Source organism: Apteryx rowi, unplaced genomic scaffold (assembly GCF_003343035.1).
Source record: "Apteryx rowi isolate R43461 unplaced genomic scaffold, aptRow1 scaffold_42, whole genome shotgun sequence".
NCBI classification, from domain to species: domain Eukaryota; kingdom Metazoa; phylum Chordata; class Aves; order Apterygiformes; family Apterygidae; genus Apteryx; species Apteryx rowi.
Genome location: NW_020450665.1, coordinates 2,777,766 through 2,801,795, shown reverse-complemented (window position 1 = coordinate 2,801,795; position 24,030 = coordinate 2,777,766). Strand labels below are relative to the sequence as shown.

Genomic DNA, 24,030 nt, shown 5'->3' with positions numbered 1-24,030 from the left:
CTTTAAAAAGTTTTTCCATACTTAAACATGCTGTGTTGCTAAAACTGAGCTTGCTTCAGTCTTGCCTAAAAGGAAGCAGCACTCATAGGCTGATGGTTAGAGGGCAGTCAGTATTTGTTCTGAAAAGGGGATATAACTTGATTCATAAGAGAAATGAAAATTCTTAAGAGAGGGGGATTTCCCAAGATTAGGAAATTTTTAGGGGTAGAGAGAAGGTAGAAAGGTAAATATCRCATTTGCATATGACTACAGATCAGGATATCAAGAACCAGAGTCTTGCATAAGGATTTGGTCTTAACTTTGAAAACCATGCAAGAATTCTGAAATCCTTTTAGCTACCTTTGTTATCAGAACCTTTTGGAGGTGAACTGAAGTGTAAGAGTGCCATTCTGTTATCTGTAAATCATAATAACCTTTACTTGTCTTTGCAGTGTAATAAAATTAAGTCTGTCTGTTTTTGTTTTTAATCTGAATACTTGGCCATTCCTGCTTTTTATTTTTTTCATAGCTGATGGACTGTGGGCTCTCCCAGAAGAGTCATGGTTTATTCATGGGATATTATTCTTATGGTTCTGAGCACTGTGGGATACAGAGTACTTAAGAGGCAGTGCGGTGATCCTCCACTGGTTTGCACAAACCACTTCAGGAGCTGGTAACTCTGGACTTTCAGCATGACACTGGTACGTCCTTGTGAGAACAGCAGTAGAAAGAACAATCTTAACATGCAGCAAAGAGGWACAGACAGTACCTGAACTTTCAGGGTCTCGAATTTGTTTGTGACAGTGGTACCTGAAACTCACAGCCACTGTGATGGATTTGCCTGACAGTGGAATGTCAGTAGAAACCATAGTGTAAACATTAACAGTCAAGGTTTATGAATTTCCAAGTGACTTAAGTGCCTTTATTGTTGAGCAGAGCAAAATTCCCTTGTTGTAGGGCAGAGTGGTGAATATTAAGTACTTGTTCAACAAGCTGATTAATTCTGAAAAAAATTCTAGACATTTATTTAGGAGTAGAATCCTTTCCTGATCCTGATTTCAGTGGGCTTTAAAACATGTTTGTTTCGTAGGTTGTTATATCAACATGGGTGGCGTAGTACTTTACATGTGAGATGGGCTTGTTGATTTTCAGTTCTATAAGGAACTTAAAATTTCCTTTTTCCTGTTTGTGTGTGAAAGAGCAAGCAAGCATGAGCAATTTATTCACAGGTATTAGCATTAGATGTATGTACAGGTACGTATATAAGATTTTCTTCTAATATCAGGTAATTGGCTCATGGGTAAGTGTGGTAAGTGTTTTAGTAGAGCTAATTACTGGTTCCAGTACCAAGCATTTTCAGTGGTGTTGAGTTCTCCATCCTTTAACTTGTGAAGCCTGCATAGTGAGGTTGCCTAACTGATGGTTGCTTGGGTGCACTAAGTTTTCATTTGATTTAACAGTAATCTGTATTAAAAGTTGCAGGAAAAATAGAAAAATAGACACTATACTGTTACTTGCTCTAAGAAATATTTTACATCAATGCGGCTGTGCTTTCATAACAATAGTTGCACATAGAGTCAAAGATTTGAGATAAAGAGGGATTGCAAAGAAATAACAAGTGTTGTCTAATGAACTTCAATGAAAATAGGATGACAAATTTGAGAAATAGAAAAAAAAAAAAGAGAAAAGTCACTGGTTAAACTGAGTCCTTTTTCATGTGAGTAGTCATACTGCATTGTCTTCTCCTTGTTATTGAATTCAAAGGGGAAAGGACTTTAAAGAGACTTCCTAAAGGTTATCAGCTGCAGAAACTTCTGTTGCACAGCTTTGTTGAGCTGTCCAGGAACACAAAGCTAGCTGTAGAGATTGATCACTTGGAARTAAATAATGAAAAACCCCTGTTACTGATTGTGGAAGGAAAAGAAGGAAACCCAGATCATACCTGTAGAAACACTATGAAAGATCCACCATCTAGAAAACATTTCTGGGATGCGTCTGCATCATATCTGAGTGGTTCTGGTATCTTTTTTTTCTCCACCTCTCTAGTGGAAATAATTGGGCCAGATATAGGTAAACCGAGCATTCAGGCTTCTAATTGGGATAATGCAGAATTTATCTGCCTCTTTGCCTTACCATGAACTCCAAGAAAGTTAAGTTTGTTCTGTTATGTTTATCTGGTGAATTGAGTTGTAAATAAATGAGCTTCACAAAGATAGATGTCTCTTCATCTGTTTTACAGTTGGAGACACAAAGAGAATGAAGTTAAGTGACAGAATACCCAGCAAGTCAGTGTCTGAGTGAGAACTGTAAGCCTGGGGCTGTAAGCTCCATCTCTCTCCCATATACTTTCCCAGATGTACTCTGGATTTAGATTAGAGAGTGACTTTTTAGAAAGCTCAGAAAATTTTGTGTACAAATTAATCCATGGAGATACAGTCTTAGAATTATTTTCAAGTTYTTACAGAGAAATTGTTCCATAACCTAAATGACTTTTTATTGCAAGTTTCTTATGCCCATCTCAATGTCTCTTAATTGCAGGTTCTGCAGAATACCAATTGAGTGACACTTTTGAAAACAGCCACATGGTGGGTCTCTAAGGTGAGGTACAACTAGTTACTCTGCTTCCTAAATTCCACACAGGTAGCAGAGTTGTCAGTAATATACAGCATGATAGCCAAAGAGAGAGGGAAATAGATTAAAAAAAAATCCCAACCCTGAAAGTCCAGAAACCACCCTACCTCCTGAAGTCATTCAATAGGAGGAGTCATGAATTGCAGAAGCTTGAATACAGTTTTGCTTTCTGCTTCCTACTCTACATTCCACCTACTTCATCAGTGGCATTCAGTTAAGTCAGAAATCTAGCATGCTATAAAGAGTAGATTTTCTACTTCTTTGTGGATATTACGTATTGCTTTTCTCCGTTTCCACATGTTGAAATTGTGTTTCTTCATCTGTCTGATGTGCTGGGTGAAATCGGGTAAGAAAACCATTAGCTTATTGTTTGTAGTGTAGTCTCTTGTCTTTATTCAAGCATGGAAAACTAATGTTTCTTCATGTAATTTGGCCAAAAGATTAAATCTTGTGAATTATGTCTGATGGAACAGTTGATTACTAAAGAGAATTTGATCACTTTGAAACTGAGCCAAACGTTTTCATTTTAAAGTAAGTAGAACAAAGCCTGGTACTTTATCTGTTGTTGTACTTTGYACAGAGACACATTCAGGTATGTGCACTTTGTACTAAGTAAATAGGAAATTGTGAAATAGTTTTAATATATTCAATTAGGTTTGAAATTATTCTTTGCTGACTGAGTCAACTTGAAAAGTTGACAACTTTTCAAGTATCTATTATACTTTAAATAAAAAAATTTAGTTACAAAGAAGCCTGCATGTGTTTAAAATTCTCCCCTCTTCAGCCCCAGAAGCTCGCTACTAGTAAAATAATGATCACAAACATGCACAGAAAATTTGAAATGATGTATTAATTGGATTAAACTGCATATATAACTACCCAAACTATATTTATATTTTCTAACTCTACCGAAAAATGTATCTGAGTACGCTCACTAGAGTGCACAAAAGGCAGTTGGGTATTCATTCCAATAACCAACCAGAAATAAGAGTTTGAAAAACTTCCTCTTAATGATTTGTTGCTAAACAATTCAAAGCACTAGACCATTGCTATATTTATAGTACTTATGTAGTACTGCAGTATAGAAATCATTTTTTCCTCTACCTACTTTTCAAAGAATAATTCTGCTGTCGTTTCACAGCCATAGGTAAATGTGTTGTTTTCCTTTGAAATTTCCCAGCTAGTAATTAGGTTTCACTAGTTAAAATATTTTCCTTGTGATAGATTTCTCACTTCAGTGGACTAGATTGTGTCTCTATTTTATATCAGTATCATTCCATTGACCTTAGAAAAATTAATTCTTATTTCTACCAATCAAATGTTATGATAACTGATCAAAACATTCAAATCAATATGAAGGAACACTTTAACATTTACAGTATCTTAGCGTGAATCTTATATATATGTTAGTAATATTATAAGGTTCCGTGATTAAACTTGGATTTCCCAGAGCAAGAACATTCTTATGCAAAATTAAAAAGACTTATGTTGTAACTATGAATCTGAATAGTGAAAAGGTAACTAAGTGACTATTTTTTAGTGTTTAGTTCTGTGTATGGTGTTTGTGTTAGAGAATTTCTATTCTAGTTTTATCATCTTATATCATTATATGAAAACTAGAGATTAAATGTGACACATTCTGTTAACATCTCAGTATCTTGTCAAATGCATGACATTTTACCAAGTTCTTGAATACTGTTTCTACTAAATTCAAAGTAACTGCAGCTGAATAGCTCTTAATTTCACATTTTTTTCTTGGATAAATCTCAGCAGTACAACTGTATCCTGAATTGTCTTCCTGTATCAGCAGCTAGTTAATGAACTGTCCAGTAATCATGGTAAACATTACTTAAATTATTCAACATGCAAATGAGGGGAACTGTGATATTTATTTTAAAATATAGAGAATTATAACTTCTTGTCATTTACGATAAGGTAATGATAGGCCTGAAGCTTCTCTGGTTGAGTTGAGGCAGGAAGTTTTCTAATACTCAGTCACTTCAACCCCACTCTGATTTGCAAATATCCATTATTTTTTGTGATGTCTAGTCCACTGGTGACTGATCTAGTCTTGGTACGTATCTGGTTTGGTCTAGAGATGACTGGTGTAGTCACCAGTTGTTGCCTAAATGTTTAGTACATCTTAAGTCCTGTAATTCACACAATTTAGCTTGTTTAGATAGACAGTGTAATATCAATGATGTGATGCATTGGTTTTTTTGTCATTTGAAAAAGCTTCTTTTTTTTCAAGTGACATACATTTCTGTGTACATTGTAGCTTCAAAGAAAGATCTGAATACATTTGTCGGGTACCTTCTGACCCTTTGTGCTTCCCCTGCAAGACTTTATAAACTGTTGAGGGCTTTATCTTTCTCAAATTTGGAAATATGGAGGATTCAGTTCTGTCTTTTTCTTCCTGTACTGTTAACTTATTGCTGGGAAATAGAGAAATGCTAGAACTGCCTCTCTTACAACTCAAAAAATTCKAAGAAATTCAGAGTGGGKTTTTTTTCTTCTTTTCTTTCTTTTTAGGAACTGAGTAGGCACTATTCCTATTTCAGCTTTCCAGAAGCTGACCAACTCTCGTTTTACACAATTGTTAATGACAGGAAAATTGAGAAAGGTAACTTCAAATATCAAACAAGAGCTTTGTGTAAGTAGCATAGCCCACTAGAAGTCAAGAGATTGGCCCAATTTTCTTAGATCATAAAACAGCTAAAATCATCACGGATGTGAAGAGGTCATTTAAAAAAACCTGTGACAGACATAGGATTGTACCCAAAATCCTGAAGTCGCTTTCCACACAGTATGACCTTAGTTGCCAAAGGATACTTTTTAAAGCATTGACTTTTGATATTAATAAGCATGCAGGGGAAGAATTTAGGATTTTTAGACTGTTTTGAAAATCTCCATCCTTTTGTTGATCCTCACTGATCTAAACCTTAGCCTTCTGTACCATAATTTTCCAAGTACGGAAGTGCTAAATGCTGCAGCTTTTCTTGTATCTTCTATGTATATTGATCTAACAGCATCTTATTTTTTTCAGACTCAGACAGAATCCTTTGTCTGTTGTTTCTTTGTTTCTTGCTAACGATGTGCTTATGGTGATCCAAAACTAGGGAAGGATTCTGGGTCATTCTGCACTGTCAGACAACTGTTGTTTCTTACTGCTAGGTTGAACAGGAAGGCCTAAGAATGAGCAACTTTACCACCCTGGCTGAAAGAGGAAGAAACAGCCTCAACTGTGTCCCTGCTTATACAACGCACATTAGTTGTGAAAAAATTCTGAGAACCTAAAATTTGAAGGCTAAGCTAAGGATCTTATTGACACTGACTACTACTTTGTGTTTGTTACAGAGAAAATAGATGATTCAGAAATAATTAGATGTATTTTGTATTTGACTGTTTCAGAGGAACATCTGCAGTGCCATTAGTTAAACCATAGCTCACCATCACTCAGCACACATTCCAGCTCCTCGCTCCAAAGGTCTGGAGTGGATAAAATGGAAGCTCTTCACTCTTAGTGGATAAATATGGAAAGAAAAGTTAAGAGGTGGTCTTTCAGATAGTCTGACTCATCAAATGACTGTCTAACCTTTTCATCTTTTTCAGATGAGGAGAAAAAGTGTCCTGAATTTACAGATCTTAATATAGGCAATGCTTTGACTGGAACGAATCTCGAAGTCCAATTACTGTTATACACAAGGGAAAATCCAGATTGCTCAGAGAAACTCAGTGAGCATAATGTTACAGCATCTGAGTATCTTAATACCTCCAAGAAAATTGTCTTTGTTGTTCATGGCTTCAGACCAACAGGATCTTCACCAGTATGGCTGGGTGACATAAAGACCCTTTTACTGACTTCAGAGGATATTAACCTCATTATAGTTGATTGGAATCGTGGTGCTACAACTCTGAATTATAATACTGCTGTTGAAAACACCAGGAAAGTTGCAAAAATACTGAAGAACTATGTTGACCAGATGCTGGTAAGGCAGAAAGTTATATCTTTCCGGAATAAGCTTAAATAGCATAGTTTGGGTGGGAATGTATATTTAGTCTGATATCTGAAGAGAAGCATAGTGAACAACATCAAATGACATGTCTTACCAAAGTCTTGCCAATTAACTTTGCATGCAGTTATTACTGCATGTCTTAACTTCACCTAAGTTCTCATTTCCCTCTCACTAAAATAAATAGTGGTTTTGTCATTTTATTGAAATATGTCTGAGACTGCATTGCATGTGATTTCTTTGGCCAGTGAAAAGTTTTAGGTCTTCTGCAAAGAGCTAATGCATCAGTAGGAAGGTGAAATGAGAGATACTCAAATACTATGCAGCATTAAAATGTTACAAAAAAATTGCACTACTCTTTTGAATATCAAATTAACACAATTAAAGATTTTAAATGAAAAAATCACTGTGAGATATAAATATTTATTGCAAAATTATAGGAACTTCTTAATGCTACAGGTAGTTGTTGAAAAAATTGTTGATGCCAGTGGTCTTAACTGGGCTTTAAATTTATTACTTAAAAAAATGAAGAAGAAGTTTTATCATCTTATTTACTCCATAATTAGATTTATCACTTACTTTTTCTTCCATTCTCAGCACTTCTCTTTCCAGCTGTTCTTAGAAATTTTGAATGCCCTACAGTAAGAAAATATTCATATAGAATTTGAGAAAGGGAAAACAGCATTTTGAGAAAGGCTGTCTCTTCTTTCACCTCATCCTATCAGAATCTGGCCTCTGGGATCAGATGTAATGACAACTATTCATAACTGTAATAGTAAATTTATTGATATGGAATAGAAAAATAAAATAGGATTATATACACTCTAAGAATACAGTCCACAATCCAGACTGGGATAAAAAGGTGTATTTTGCAAATTCCCTGATGTAGATTTCTGGTTGATTGCTGGTTACATGCCTGTCTGGTAAAACAGTGGCTGCAGGGCATGCATACATAGATCTTGCTGAATCCCACTGTCTGCAAAATGATGGTGGTGGGGTGTGTCGTGTCCCATGACTATCAGTTTAATACTTGTGAGCTGCCATGAGGCCTTTGTTAATTAATTTTGAGATAACATTAATACATTAACATTTTAGATTCTACATAACATTCCGTCGTTTTGCAGAGACTCTAATAGGTATATTGATACTAACTCAGAGTTCCTCAGAAGATTTTTAAATACTGCCTGCTTTGTAGAGTGGGCATGCTGACGCTTTCCTGCAGGCATGCATTTGGCAACCTTATTCAGCTGTTCCATGGTGTGTTTGTTAATAGTATAACTATTTTAATTTATTTTATTGAAAAATAAGGCATGAGGGGAATTCCCCTCCCCTCCCCCAATTCATAGTTTTGGTTCATCTTTTGTGTTTCTGGTAAAATTGTTCCTCTTCCCTCCGCATGCTCCCCATGTTCAAATAGACTAGCATGACAGTTTGGAAGAAATGATACTTAAGCTTCCATTTTACATTTTTAACTAGTCAAAGAATTTCATAATTACTACATTATATAGCTAGTACGGAATTTGTTTTTAAAGTTAGTTAGAAATATAACTTAGAGTACTGACAAAAAGTGAAAACTAAATCAGTCTAGTGCTTGGTGATACCTGTTCAATTAACCATGTTGCAAATTTTGTGTGGCACTCTAGAGGTCAGTCATGCCTTTTTTTTTTTTTTTTTTTTTTTTTTTTTTTTTTTTTGGGCTGATAGGCAGATGGAGCTTCTCTTGACTCTGTGCATATGATTGGAGTTAGTCTTGGGGCTCATGTAGCTGGTTTTGTTGGCAAGAAGTATAATGGCAAACTTGGCAGAATTACAGGTAAGGCTTTTAATCCTGATATATGTATTCTAATGTACCTTGAATTGTTCTCATAACTGCAAAACACGTAGATGCTAGTATTGAAATATCATCAAATAAGAAGTGATTATGTAGTAACATACAAGAGGAAAAAGGTATCCCTGATATAAGTTCAAAAAATTGTGAAAGTCTGACTTGAGGACTAATAAGTTATAGCTGAAATTTTCCAACCTGATTTCCTCTAATCCTTCGAGTGAAAATTAAGTGCTGTGTTCAGATGCCACTTAAGTTAAGCGATATGCTACCTGAGTTCCTTATCTAGTCAGTAGAGAAAATCAGTTCCCTCCGAAGGGAGATTCAAAAGCTCTTAGAGTCAGAGCATAGGATTCAGGCACAGGGATTATTTTCAGTTAAAGATATCTGAATATGGTGCAGGCTTTAGTATATTGGACTATCTGCTATAAGGAACTTAAATCAGATGTGCAACCTGAGTATGACCACTGCAAATATCATCTAATATTTTGTTGCATTGTCAGCATTGTCTTTCATGGTGGTGGTAGCTGGAAAATATCTTTCAGGGCTAGGATCACAAACAGAGTTTTAGGATTCACTTTTAGATGCTGATTCCTAGAGCGGGATCCTCAGTGCTAATTTGTGTACACAGGCTCCTGATACTGCTCRTGGTGAAAGAACAAAACTCACAGTAGCTAGCATGTTGAGAAGGAAGCTGGCTAAGCAGACTAACAGAAAATGCTAGTAAGAGATGACTCTTGGATCCTGATACTTAGAATTTATGAAAGCAGCTGTCTTCAGGCTGAAAGGAGGCAGTTATCTCTGCTTGAGATTCATAGCTCCAAACCCTCTCTTCAGTTTACTTACCAAAGCATTTTTTTTCCCCAAATGTAATAGGAGTTAGTCTCAAAAAAGGGAATTAGAGACTCTTTCCCTTTTAGTACAGTAATATGCAAGTCAGGGTGTTTTCTAGGAGTGTGATAGGCTCCAGTTATATTCCTTTGGTTATGAAGACTCATTTCCACTCTACCCGATTCCTTAGAGTCTGTGGGCTTCACTGGCTGGGGCAGGCTTGGTACCAGTATTAGGTTAGCAGGCCTGTGGCCTTTTTGACTTCTTGCAGTGATTGGAAGCTAGCAGATCTATATCATTTCTGAACTCAGATGCTCAAAGGTAAATGGAATTGCATGAAATGTTCCAATCACCTTCCTATAATTATAAATATTGATGAATAAAGACAAAGATTGGGCAGTCCAAAAACGCAAGGCTCATAACTTCATCAGTGCCTGTTTTGATATTGTTTCTTTCAAACAAGTTGAGATAGAACTGCAAGCCAGTGGACCAAACTGATGCTGGAAAAACTAGATTAAAAAGAGAAGGAAAGAGAGGAAAAGAGAAGAGAGGAGAAGAGAAAAGAAAAGAAACTGTCTTCATCATTGTTTGGAGGTTTCTGAAGTATGAAACTGATTAGTGGACTAAAACAATGAACTTTTGTGACTTGGCGTACTATGAACATTTATTGCTGGCATTCCATGATCCTCTGTGGTAGTTTGGGTCTTAGTTATCTCGATCTTGACAGGCAACATTCCTAGACCAGTAAAACAGATGTATCAGTTGAATTATGCTACAAATTTGTTAGGTCTTTGATAAGCTATGATCATATATTGGGTCTGTCTTTCTCAGTCAGTGAGATTGAAATTAGGAATCAGTTAAGTGTAGGAATATGTTTTGTCTTGACTGTTGCATTTTCAATCCTTGCTTCTTTTTTTTCTCTTCCGTTTGTCTGTGTCTTTGCTGTTAAGAAAACAGGAGGAGACCACAAACAGTCAGCAACTTCTCCTTCCTGTAAAGGACCGTAATTACCATTTTAAAAATTATCAGGCTGCAGGGTTACACAACAATAATTCCCTCTCACTAAAGGGAATGGGAATATGTAGTGTTTATGCTTCAAATACTCGGACACCCGAATCCCTTCCTCTTTGAGTTAAAGTGTTTTTGTGGATCACAGTTGGAATCTCTTCTGTGTTGCTGAGTTTTGATTTGAATACAAGATTTCCAAATCTCTTTCAGGTGAAAATTTGGTCAAAAACTAATATTTTACTTAGTTTCATATAACTTTTTCTGTAAGTAATTTCAATATCAACAGATAAAGTGACTGAGGCAGACAATGACTTGTTTGAAATTGTCTCTGAGATAAGCACTATCTTGGGTTTTGGTGGTGAGAGTAGTTACACTGCGGATTTTGTTTTCATGAAGCACATAATAGGTATGGTCTTTTCTGGGGAAAAGGGAAGATGAATTTTCCTGACTTGACCCCTAATGCTGATGGCTTACAACTCTTCTGGAGAACAGGGAGAGAGACAATTCAAAGATATGGGTTGATCAGTCTTGTAGTAGGAACCATTGCTTTGCCTAGCAAGTTGAAGAATGGAATTTTGAGAATTGTGCAGTTTTCTGTTCTTATTTTACTGTTAGTACCCCAGGAAAATGGGTGAGTTGCTGTACAATGCTCAAATGTTGGTCTTGTAGAGGACTATAGAAACAGACTCTTGGATTTGTAATGCTAGCATTATTTTCTTTCAGGTCTTGATCCTGCGGGTCCTTTGTTCTCTCAAGAACCACCAGAAGGGAGATTGTATCATACTGATGCACAATTTATTGATGTAATTCATACGGATATTGATGGTAATGACATAGCTTTAACTTTGCTATTTCAGCTGGAGGAAAGATGGGAAAGGGAGGGATAAGGTAATTCAGGAGCATCCAAATAGTGTTGCAGTGGTATATGCTGTGTATCGGGAGGATTTCTGTACTCTTGCTTCCTAGTGGTTTCATCTACACTGTTGACATCATATTGTACATTATCCTACCTATTCTTCAAGAAATTGAAACTCAACTTTGCTAATAACTTGAGCAATGACTGGCCATTTTGTTCAGTTCTGACATGAGTAGCCTTCTTATTGAGTGAGTTAAATTTCATGACTGAACCTGAAAATAATGAAATAATGATTTTCATTCCAAATAACCAGCTGTAGGTATGTGTAGTTAGTCACATATTCCTGAGTCCGTTTAATGTCATGTGACAGTAGACAGTCATTTGTCCTATTTGTTATATTAAATGCATTATGAATAAGAAAAAAAGAAGTCTTCACATTAAATAACATTTTATCTATTGCATTAATTTAAGATATTGTTACTTATAAAATAGTTAAACATAAACATCATGTTACCTTGTATGTGGAAACACTGAGTCTATAAGTACATGATTATCACTGAGTTAAATTGCCTTCTGAGATACCCAGTCTCAGCTGTATCACGTAAGTATACTGTACAAATCCATTGCTTATAATTCTATATAGAATCATATTGCTGTAAGGTTAAAATGAAGATCATAGTAAAATCTGCTGTAATACATCCAAACAATAATCCATCTTCATTTTTTTAACAAAAACATAAGTAAACCTTTCAAAGGTACTACACTTGTCCCATTATTTGTGTAATTTTGTATCTGTTTTTTCAAAATATTAAAACTTAGCATTTTCCTGTACAAATTTATATGTGAATGTGTAACACTTCCTTTATGTGAATTAAGATAATGTGTTAAAAAGGAAGGTATGTCAGTTTGGACTAAATCCTGCTGACATCAGTCATGGTCTTTTATGGGGCAAGAAAAATATGTTTTCTTATAGTTTATTATGATTTATTGTTTTTATTAGTGTAATTCAAAATCCAGCATTGGGTGCAAAAAAATGGAAAATGTTATTCTAATGAATTATATGTTGGGACAGAATTTTGGTTGCTAGACAGGCCATACATTTCATAAATTTCTTAGTGCAAATAACTCAGCTGCAACATAAAATTGTTAATTCTTTCTGTTCTATCCATTCTCTTTTGTGGCAATAGAAGTACAATGCACAGATCTGTATACATTTCTATACAGCGTTTTACATGTGAATAACTTAAAAGGAAGAAAACATGGATTTTAACTCAACATGAGTTCCAATTAGAAGAAAAGAACAGGATATTTGCAAAAATTTTCTTTAAGAATTCCGTGTAATGATAAATTATTCACTAGACAATTCTGTTTATGTTTTTTTGATTTTATGATGTTTTTACTTCAGCACTAGGTTTCAGGAAACCTTTAGGAACCATCGATTTCTATCCGAATGGAGGAATGGATCAGCCTGGTTGTCCAAGAACAGTATTCAGTGGTAAATAAAAATGTTTTCAGTTAATAGGAAAAGAGTCTGAGATCAAGTCAAAAAAGACTGAACTGAATTCAATGGAGACTGCACATGTTCAGTAATATGAGGGCTAGGTCATTGTATGCTTTCTTTCTCATCCCCACTCGACAAATGAGAAATAACAAAGACAGATGAGTTTTTTTTTTTTTATTTTTTTAATAAAAATCTTCCTATAAGCATACATATTCCATCACACCATTATTATTCTTTATATATATATAAAAATTCAAATTAGTAATAATCACTATATGCAGACTATAATTTTATATATATATATAWAAATTATATATATTTTATATATAACACACACACACATATATAAAATATAGTCTGCATATAGTGATCGTTATTTTTCTGTGTTTATATAGAGCTAGGCATGGGGGAAGATTTTTGTGTTCGAGTGATTTGGACAGGATCACTTGTGCAGAACGTGGAAGTCACTGGCTTTATCAAGTTTTCACTATGCGTCTTGGGTTCCTCCTGACTGGCAATGATGAACTATTTTTTGGTCAGGTCTTTTAGATCCTGTAGGAATAAAACACTTTTATGGCATGATCTTTTTTTCTCAGAATCTTGCTTATTTTAGCCTCCATAAATCTTAGGCAAGGTTGCACCACATTGTCTTTGTCATTTTGTATATCTTTATGGTTCTGTCTATATTTCTGTTACTAATTTGAAAACTGCTGCTAGGAATTACAGCTGCTGCAAATCATAGGGCTTCCATTTGTGTGTCTGTGAATACAGGGGAATCCTTTAAGATTCAGGATCATCTTCACCTGCATGATTCCATCTCATAGTTCCTTTTGCTAGGAGAAGAAAGGAATTTGTTCCCCAAAAAACTAGAGAGAAGAATCTGTAAAGTATTCCTCACAGTAGCTTTTTTTACTTAAACACTCAGTAGGGGATGCAATAAAGCCTATTTTAACTCAGGATTATGCTTGTTCACAGTAATTCTATAAATTTGATAGGATTTAGTAGAATATTTCTTGCACATAAAACCCTCTAGACTTTCCTTGGTATCTGTATATTCTAAATAGTCTTCAATTTCTTCTTTTTGTGTATGTGCATCCATTTCTTCCACTTCAAAGACTTATAGTGAAATAAAACACATGCAACTGTTGATGGTCAACTAACCAGAGAATAAAAACATGGCTAACTAAGAATGACTCAGTTAAGTGGGATTACTTGGATAACATCCGTTCTCTCCAGAAGAAAAATGAGTACATATTCTTTGTATGTTTTATTTTCTTTCCTAAAGGATTTCAGTATTTTAAATGTGATCATCAGAGATCTGTCTTCCTCTTCCTATCATCCTTGAAAAGCGAGTGCAACATAACAGCATATCCTTGTGACTCATACTCGGATTACAAGAGAGGAAAATGTGTTGATTGTAAAGCTTTTCAGCCAATGTCCTGTCCTGTCCTGGGTAAGACTTATGGTATCTCTTCTGGGCTGGGTGAGATTTTCTCAATAATTTAGACTTGTTCTTTCTGTGACTACAAAGAGCTGTAGTCTCTTGTTAGAGATTGTTTACAGAGCTGCATACTGTTTAAAAAAGTTTAAAGTTTAATGCTTTGGCTACTTTATAGCTATTTCTGTTAGACACAAGCATTGAATGTTCTTAATCTTTGATTATTAGGCTTTCTAGTCTGAAATAGATTCACTATGCATTTTCTCTGTATAGAGAAGCTGCTTCTACTTAGTCCATCACTGTAGGCTTCCATAATGCAATATCATCTCTATAATAACTGTGATTTTTTACTTGGAGTAATAATGTTCAAAGCAACTTCATGGAGTCTCTGGCTTTACTCCTCTACTGGAGTCAAGTTTTTGTTAGGAATATGTTGGGGKTTTTTTTGGGGGGGGGTATTGGTTTTAGAGAGGATCTGGGGACAGTTTGAAAACAGCTACAATGGTATGAGCTTTTCCCAGTTGGTAGTGTTTTCTTAAAAAAGAAATTTTTACAGTGTTTAAAYAGAAGTTAACTCTGAATTCATACCTTGTCTTCATCCTTAGACATGCATATATTAGTTAAATCAGGTTTGAAAATAGACCAGAAATGGAAAGATATATGCTATTTTATAATAAACTATAGACTATTTTATAATAAAAAGCAACTATAATGCCACATCATAGTAGGGCAGGAAGACTCCCCAGAATGGTTATTAGGCATACATGATGCACTGACACAGAAGGCCTGACCTAGAGGTGGAAAAATATTTGACCAAACTGCTATCATCTTTTTTCTTAAATAACTATAAAACCTTTGAGGAAATAACAGGCAGCTGAACCTGGGAACTGGGAGAAGAAAGAGCATCCTTTTCCAGATGCTGACTTGGAACTAGCCCTGGTTATCTGAGCTASATAAAGAAATCTGAGGGAGAGAATAAGATCAAGACGAAAAGACAATAAACATAAAATTGCATAAAACAAAATACTTTCTATATTACATCCAAGAGCTTAGCAGGTTTAAAGAGGATTTAACATTTTTATTAAATAATTTCCACAACTATAGATTAGAGGGTTAAAATATTTACTTTAATGATTGAAGAAAGGAAGGAAGACATTTTACCTATTGTGAAGCTGTTCCATAACTGTTTTGTACAAATATATGGGTTATTTTTTTGGTTTTGTTTTTATTGCCTCTGCAGGAGTTTATAAGCACTTTCTGGAGTTAGTACTCTAGACTAAATAGATTCCAACTATCCCATTATGACAATTTAGTGATGCTAATATATTGGAAGAATGAAATACATATATACTACATTCTATTAGACTGAGGCTGTTCCTGCATTTTCCGTATCAATTTACTTTCCCAGAGAATCTTTTAGAAAGTTAAAGCCAAATCTGTCACTTTGGGTGACTTACTTTTGTGTAATTATATGTGTATCATGATTTTGCTGAATGTCTGAAATTAAATATATAAACTTTGGATTTCAGGTTATTATGCTGATCGGTGGAAAGAACTCTTAATACAAAATAGTTTACCAACAAAAGCTTATTTTGATACTTCGGACCATGACCCATTCTGTAGTAAGTGACTGAATATGTACTTAAACTCTTTATAGAATGCTATGGTTGTTATTTGTTAGCTGATCTGGATTGAAAGCCTGTATTTGATTAAAAATAGAAAGTTGTTGTTACCTGCTGTATGAAATGGTGTAATAAACCATCAGCTGTCAGTTTGTAGACTGGTAGAAGGAGAAGAACGATTATGGCAGAAGAGTACCCAATAAGTGAACTGAGTAAGAGAGAGAAAGAAATGTGACTATAAAAGTAATGAGAGAAAGATGAACTGCCAAGGAAGCCAGAAAATGAGCATCAAGTGACAGGGCAAAGCCTGCACTGAGAGAGAACCTGCTTAGATGGGAACTTTACTGCCATTTTTCAGAGACCAAAAATGTGTAGCAAGACTGCCTCGAGTGGAGGAAGGAAAAGAAACATTTGTATGTTCCACCCTAGAGAGGGGAGTGCCCACAGTGAACTAAAGCTTCTCCAGCTATTATAGATCCATTTCTACCTAAGAATAAAACAGTGGAGGGAAAACTTAGCTGACTATCATGGATACACTATATGGGAACGAACACTTTTAGCATGGCCTTTAGCTACAACAGATTAAATATTTACCTAGCCTTGGCGAGGTCCACGTTAGATTCTCATCCAGTTTCCCTTTTTATTAACAGATTTTACCACTGTGAGTGAATGTTAGCACACTCTTCTAATTGATTATATTTAAAGTCTTTGATTTGGGACATGGGGAGCTTACAGGGAATTCAAGGGAAATCAACTTTTTCCATTAGCTTTTTCCATCATTTTGGCAAGTTTTGTGGCCAGTGACTGAATACTTCTTGTTGTTATAGTGGTAATTGTGCACTTACTTACTTCACTGTTTCTTTCAAATGGCTGAAGAGAGGTTAACAAAGGTTTTATAGATTTTACATAAGCTAGTGCTAGGGTTATTGGTGCAGGTGGCCACCAAGATGAAGTTGTCTTGGTGTGAGTGGAAAGAAAAGGACTTGGTTAGCAAAGCCTAAGGCACAATTTAAAAATAGTTTATATATATTCATGCTGTGGTGGAGGATGGAGGAGAAGGAGAATATAGGTTGCTAACTGCATTCCAAGTATGCCAAGCTTAGTGTTGCAGAGCACCTATTTGGGTGTCCTTCGAACCTTTGTGCACTCCAGAGTCTTCTCAACCCTTTCTCTCTAGACTGCCCAAATCAGATCTTCTTCTGCCTGCACTTCCTGACCCAGAGAAATGCTTTCTCTTCCCAAAGGTCTTCAGCCCAACCCACACCCGCTACCACTGTTCTTCTCCCCTCCTACTGTCTGCTTTGGACTTTGCTCTTCCGYGCTCTCAAGGCTGCCCAGGCCAGTAGGTCTGTCTCCTCACTTCAGTCTTCCTGAAGAAAAATACAGCTTTGCTCCTGCTCAGGCAAGCATTAAAACCTGGGCATTTATCAAAAGTCCACCCAGGCAGAAACCTGATGACAGAAGAACACATTGTAGAAGATGATATATGGTAGTCTGGGGCAGGGGTGGTAGTGGAGAGAAAGGGAGGGAGAAGTTTTACCAAACATAGAAGGAGATAGATGAAGAGGAATAAGAAGTGTTGTAATGACAGCATAAATTTAAGGGAAAATATGCAAATTCAAAGAGAAAAATGAGTCTAATAAACCAGTCTGGAAAATAAGATATTTATTAATTAAAGCCTTATTTTAATTCTTAGATGTTTGGAAACATGAGGAAATAGGAATAAACAAGAGGCCTTAAAACTAAGTGAAACTGTAAAGCTGAGCAGGACAAACCCCATACAAGGTGGGGCTTGGTCTTCTAGGGGAGAATATTAAAAAGCAACATGCCARAAAAAGAGTTGCAATTGGCTTACTTGCTTTGAGTAGAAAGGCTCTATCTATTTCCTCTGGAGAGCTGTAGCACAGTTACAACGTTAGTGGTGGTTACAGAAGTGCAGTAGAAGGCCAGGTTAGGGTTTCTTAGCAGTATAAGCAAAACTCACTCTTGTGCCAGCAGGCTCAGCTGCACACATCCTTCTCAAGTAGCCTGCTGCACTGAGGGTGCCAGCCCCAGGAAGCCACCATGTCTTTCCTGAGGCTGTGAGCTGTCCGGGGAGATGGGAGAAGGGACTAGAGCGTGGGAAAGCAATCAGCCCCCCTCTCCTCTTCCTCATTCATCCCCATGCAGTTTTTCAAGTATTTGTGGCTTCTCCACTTAAGAACAGGTTGAATTGCCCTGAGAGAAGGGTGCTTGGAGGACCTGTACTGTTGCAACTACTCAGGCTGGGCAATCAAAGCACAAAATAATGTTTCTCTTCAGTTTTACCACCTGATAAATCTGCTCACCTAGGACACTGTGCACTTTGCCTGTGCATAAAGCTTATGTGAATGTTGTTCCTCCCCTCTTCCTGCCAATGTACCTTAAATATTTTCTGGCAATGCCACTTTTATGGATAACGTGATAGTTTAGCTATGCTAGTAGCTCAACTATCTCCACTTTGTGGAGCTTGTGAAAAACTGAAGGTGCCAGTTAGGGCTTGATTTTGCATTCTTTTCTTCGGCAGGTCAAATTCTTCACATTAATTCTGATAGTAGCTTTCTAATGCAAATCCTTTCTTTGTAAGAACTGGAGGAAATGAAAGTTATTTACACAGAAATCTAAGTAGCTCTTTGGTAGAGGCTATTTTTTATCAATAGTCTTTTTGTCCTGGTTTGAATGGGTAACTTAGAAGTAATGAGTCACTATTACACTCATCATCCAATGAGTACTTTTAATAAATAATAAGAACTGTATCCTGTTGAGGTCATTCCTTGAATCTTTTTTTTTTTCTCCTGTCTCTATTTGCAGTGTATAACTACTTATTGGATATTATTACCTGGAATAAAAATATTAGGAGAGGTTTCATTAGAGTTAAAATAACAGATTATGCTGGAAAGACAGTAGAATCAGAAATGGATAGGTAAGTCATGTTTTATCTCTAAATCTTTTTTATCTCTTCATATAACTGATTTCTTGAGTTCCCTAAACCTTGCATCTGGCCTGTTAACTCAGCCAGAGAGTATCATGAGGTTGTTAATTCTTGGCTGCAGTTCCTTTTTCTGGATCTTATATATCTCAGTGCCCCAGGCCAATGTTCCTCACACTGAAGTGATCCTCTCTCCAGTTACAAACTAGCACATGTCTGTGTATGCTACAGGTTTGAGTCTGATTCTAGGTGTCCTTGTTCTGAATGCTCTTAATCCGTACATTGTATCAGATTTCTGTTCTTAATAATAATAATTAATATTACTCAGATAGCAAAACACTGACCAGAAAATAATATTCCTCTTTAGTGAGGCTGCAACATTTCAGCAATACAGAAGAGTCGAAATACTAACTGGATTTTACCAGGATATTGACAAAATATTGAGAATTTCCTTGACCTTTTCTACAAAGACTTTAATAGGACCAAAATATAAGCTCAGGATTCTCCAGATGAGGCTAAAATCTCTTAATAATCCAGAAAGGTAAGTGTTTGTCAGGTATTGAAGTTGCGCATCAACTAAACTGCTCAGCATGTTTCCTCAGAAATGTGTATTTGCTTCTATTGATTTTGTTCTATAGCRTATTCCTAAATGCATTAATATCCTTCTCACCCCACCCAGAATCAAATTTATTATGTGGAAGAGATGATCTGTACATTAACATTTAGTGCACAGGACCCTAAGTTTGCATCTTTTATATATATATATCTATATGCCGCTTATTACAGCAGGCTGCTGCTGCTGCTGCTGGTCACAATGAGTTCTAAAGGACGACTTAAATAGGCCATCCAGTGATTGCATGATTATGTTCTCTTCCAGAAGATGAATTTTATTAAGCATTTTTCTGATTTAATCATATGTCTATACACAGCTTTTCATACTCAGATATGGAATGGAGCACTTCAGTCCAGCTGCCTGTGTGACAGAAATAGGCTTTTGGTCTTGTTGCTGTTGGTAGAGGCCCTACAAGACCAAAACACACAGTCTATGTTTGACTATGCTTAAAATGACATCATCTGCATTTATTGGTACTTAAATGTCATTACTACACTTATATTATTTACTACCGTTTTTAAATACTTGGTGGTATTGCCGTATATTCAGTTTTCAGATCTCTAGAGTTACCTGTAAAATGGCATTACCAATTAAACTTTACACTTTCATCATGTGAAAAGAACATATTCCATAGAATAGGTAAGAAATACCCAAGAGGAGGTAGTCAAAAGTGGCAAGAGTACTTCATTCAGTATGCTTTATAACTTGAGAAATAACATATAAGGTTTTATGATTTGATATATCATAATAGTCTGGTAGAAGTTGGGTATGATATTTTGTAAAAATTTTGAAACCTTACTAAATTAATCTGCTATTTGATATTTACTGAGAAAGAGGAGGATACAGGTGGGAGAGAGTTAGGAAGAAACGGAACACTTGGTAATCAAAATAGTACCCCAAAATGTGTATGCATTAGACTTTATTAACTTGTTGAAGGCCATAAGTCTCAGGCTCTCCAGTAGACTGGCGTGATTTTATTTAAAAAACATTTGGCTATGAGAGATAGCCAAAGCTCTAACTCATTTTGCAATTTTTTTCCCAACTCAATGGTGATAATTCAAAAGATTCATTTCAYGCAAGCCCATCAGCATTCAAGACTTTCAGTTGAATAGTCTAGTGAATCAGGAACACTTTCAGTGAACATCCCTGACTGGTTTTCAGTTTTCATTCCTGTTTGTTCTGAACTCTTGTTAATTTTAAAGTAAGATGCACTTGATTTGTTTTAATATAGGATCCACTAAAGTCCTTCTTACAGAGCCTCATCAGCTGACAGTCATGTAGGCACATTAGATACTTTTAGACAGTGGTGGAAAAGAGTGTGTTGAATCTGCATGTGAACACGTGAGGTTAATTTAAATGCAGATGTTACGATGCTGTTGGATGGTATAATTACATAATTGCTCATTGTAATTACGACTACCTATATTCACCTTAGTTAGATGTAATTACAGCAATTACTTAAATACAGGATAATCAACATTAAACTACATTTAAAAAATTATTCATACAGCAAAATACTAGGTAAAGAACAGAGGACAGGTGCAAGGATAAAAGACAATAGCAGTCTCACTCTCTCCAGATCTGGGTTAACGGCAGACAGTGGGATTCTGAGGAATATCACTGGCAGAATTGTTTTCTGGATTGACCCTTTTTTCACACAGATGGTTTGTGAATGTGAAAGTATTAGAGAGTACATATCATTTCAGACTCTTCTGGTCTCTGAGATAAATCATTCTTGCTCACTCGTAAAAGAAAACTTTTGTAACTTGTATGGTGTTTGAATCTGTCAGTCAATTCCAAACTCATTTCATGGGGGAAGTAAAAGTCTCAAGTTACTTAGTCCAGCCACCTTTCTTTATCCAAAACAAGAACAGGAATAATAAAATAGAATTATTAACACCTCTACTGAAAAAAAGAATGTGGCATACCCTTGCCTTTTAGTATACACCAGAAAAGTCACATGGGGCAAGAGATTATGAATGCCTCCCCTAACAAAAAAATAATTTGTGTTTTGCACCTTCTTGGTAAACTGGAAAGTCTACTTCTCATTGAGGATTACTCTCCCATGAGGCATGCCTGGTACTCAGTCAGATGTATTTTGCTTCAGATGAGATAGACAAACTGTAATAATGAATACTAGAAAGAACAACATCTGTTTTCCAACATGTTGTATCTAAGTACTGTATCCCTTGTGATTAGACAGAATTATTGCTAGGTAAAATTCTGTTAAAGAACTGGCTATGCTAACATATTGTGCTACTGTATTCCAAATAGTGTTGCAAATATGTTAAAATGCAGTGCTGTATTGTTACATGGTATATTGAAAGTTAACTTGGGATATATATACATATAATAATTTTATCCTGATTGGAAATTTGTCCTGTGAATTCTTTCAAGGTCTTTTGTAAGGATTTCTAAAATGCTGACAATTTCTGTGCTTTTATGTCTTTTTTTTCTTACCGTACCAAAAATAATACACTATTAAACAACTACATTCTAATTAAAACAAATTATGGATGAAGCACTGGATGACATTCTATGTTTTCCATTATACAGAATACCAGAATTTCTCTTGATCTTTTTAGTTATAAAATCTGCTAACTTAGCTTTTGTGGGGACTTTCAATAGTCTCAACCTTTCCGCCATGTCCTGTGTAACTTAGAAGTCCCACAGTCCTTTCATACACAGATAGGTGGAGCTGTAACTGGTTGGAAATCTCACACTAACGGGCAACAACAGAAGTGGCTGGCTGCACATTCCTTCCCAGGCTTTTTCCCTTAGCTGTTTCAGTGTATCCTACATCCCAGTCTGAGGTGCATCATGTCGTATAACCATGTCTGAGTTTAGAACAATGTAGATCATTTTAAAATAAGTATCATAGCATATATGCCATTAGAGGTGCTATGAGAGAAAAGGAAGTGTTGCTACTTGCCTGTCTAAACTAGTCGTCTCCATCTAGCTATAGCAGTGCGTTAAGGGCAAACCTATGCCCTGTATTTGCCCTAAAAGGACAGAGCTAGCTTATATGTTGACGAAAAAATTAAGATTTTGTGTCTGTGTGTTTTACTCCTTTGTTGACCTCTGTGCTACATACATGATACTAATTGTTTAGTATTATGCAGTTCTGGTTTTTCTAGGCATTGAGATGACAAATTACTGTCCCTCATGAAACTTTCTTATACATACTCTCATTGCAACTGAATAAATGAGAAGATAGTTTAGTGCAGTTTTAGATTTCTCTCCATTTCTCTCCATGGAATGAAAGAGAAACTTTAAGTGCTAGGGGGATCAAAGTGAATTGTTCAATCCTAATGTGACCAAGTATCAAGCTGTACTTGGACCATTGTTCTAAGAATTAATTTGAATGCAGGTTAATAGCCTTGGTGACTGAATTATGGCATCTCTATATTTCAGACTAATGTGATACACTTCTTACTCATGCCACTTTGCACCATTCATCTGATGTCCTGGCTGTTGCTCCCAGGCTGGCAAAACTACTCTAATGGTCCATAAAATAAGGTGTAAACTTACATTTCTTGTTGTCTTGAGTAACTTCTCTGAGAGGTGGTAAATGCTGCAGGTTTAATAATTCAGATACTAAAATATTTTAATATTTGTTTTCTCAATTGTGCATTTTTTCTACTTTTATAGGCTGCAGCTGTGCAGATATGATTTTGTACTGCTGGAGAACACTGAACTGACCTTCAAGCCTATCCCATGCCAAGAGAGCGATATAGGAAGAGAGAACTTCTAACTTATTTTCTCTTACAGCAGTGACATTTTGATTCTTTCTCGGGATAAAGACTGCAATGGCAGAGGAAATGAGTTAAGCTAGATTTATTTTCAAGAATCTATGTAGTAATATTTATTACTTCAACTGCCTTAGAGTGAAGTTCATTGGAAAGTTCAGATATCTGTATATTTGGAAAATTTGAATAAAACAAGTGTATCATAGCAGAGAACATGCAATGGTTTATTCGTTATTATTTGTTAGTGATGAGGGGACTACTAAATTAAATATGAATTACCTGCATAATCTTGGCACATTATTTATCAAGTCATATGTATATTTAATTATTTATTCTTTATAATGGCTTTTACATTGAAACATAATTATCTGACTACTAAGTGAATTTGATATACTGTACATGTGATCTGTATATCTAATATACAGCAATTCTGCTGTGCTATTCTTTGGATAAATGAATTCACATTTTCTTGTTAGTATGTCTCAGTATCTGAGAACTGGAAAAATAAAATTTGTGAACGTATAGGTAAAATTGCTGTTTAAATCAATTATCTTTATGTCTATGCCCATCTTAGATGAATATTATTACAAACCATTCAGACTTTTTTTTCTATTAAAGCTATGGATAGGGCAATGATGTTGCAGGAATGAAGTAATTGTAAAGTCTTTCATGAAGAGAATAGTTGAAAGATGAAATATATCCATTTTCATTCTGTTTCAGTTTGGGTTCCTTGCAATTAGAGCCTCTGCTCAGGTTGAAATTGGTGACAGCTTTTCAGTTACTGGAATGTGAGCAAGAGTAAGCCTTACATAAAGAAAGACTACCTCCTCCAGTTCAGAACAGGTTCTCCAAATCCAGTCACACTGCCTTTTCTGATGATACTGATTGAAGAACAGATATGTATATATTTCTTTTTAAAGGTTGTTTTGTGTATTTAACCCTGGTTTCTTGTGTAAATGAGTCCTATGCATTTTGGCCTTTTCCTTTCTTTCCAATGCCCCAACTGTCCCTGCTGCT

General features: G+C 35.7%; 1 protein-coding gene across 1 annotated transcript; it reads left to right on the top strand.

Moving 5' to 3' along the window:
* The first annotated feature begins 2,864 nt into the window (after positions 1–2,864).
* LIPI (lipase I) lies at positions 2,865–23,337 on the top strand. The gene is made up of 10 exons (XM_026076016.1): positions 2,865–2,956; positions 6,223–6,599; positions 8,328–8,436; positions 11,011–11,112; positions 12,549–12,638; positions 13,930–14,097; positions 15,612–15,704; positions 18,534–18,645; positions 19,019–19,192; positions 22,916–23,337. Exons 1-10 carry the CDS (start codon positions 2,908–2,910, stop codon positions 23,016–23,018), a joined length of 1,377 nt encoding a protein of 458 aa, XP_025931801.1. The 5' UTR covers positions 2,865–2,907; the 3' UTR covers positions 23,019–23,337.
* Positions 23,338–24,030: the final 693 nt, after the last annotated feature.

Bases quoted from the DNA above. Each gene is read 5' to 3' on its own strand.
- LIPI (XM_026076016.1), top strand. From the start codon at position 2,908: ATGTTGAAATTGTGTTTCTTCATCTGTCTGATGTGCTGGGTGAAATCG. The intron at 11,113-12,548 runs GTAATGACATAG...TTTTTACTTCAG, and splicing joins AATTCATACGGATATTGATG to CACTAGGTTTCAGGAAACCT. The intron at 14,098-15,611 runs GTAAGACTTATG...TTTGGATTTCAG, and splicing joins AATGTCCTGTCCTGTCCTGG to GTTATTATGCTGATCGGTGG.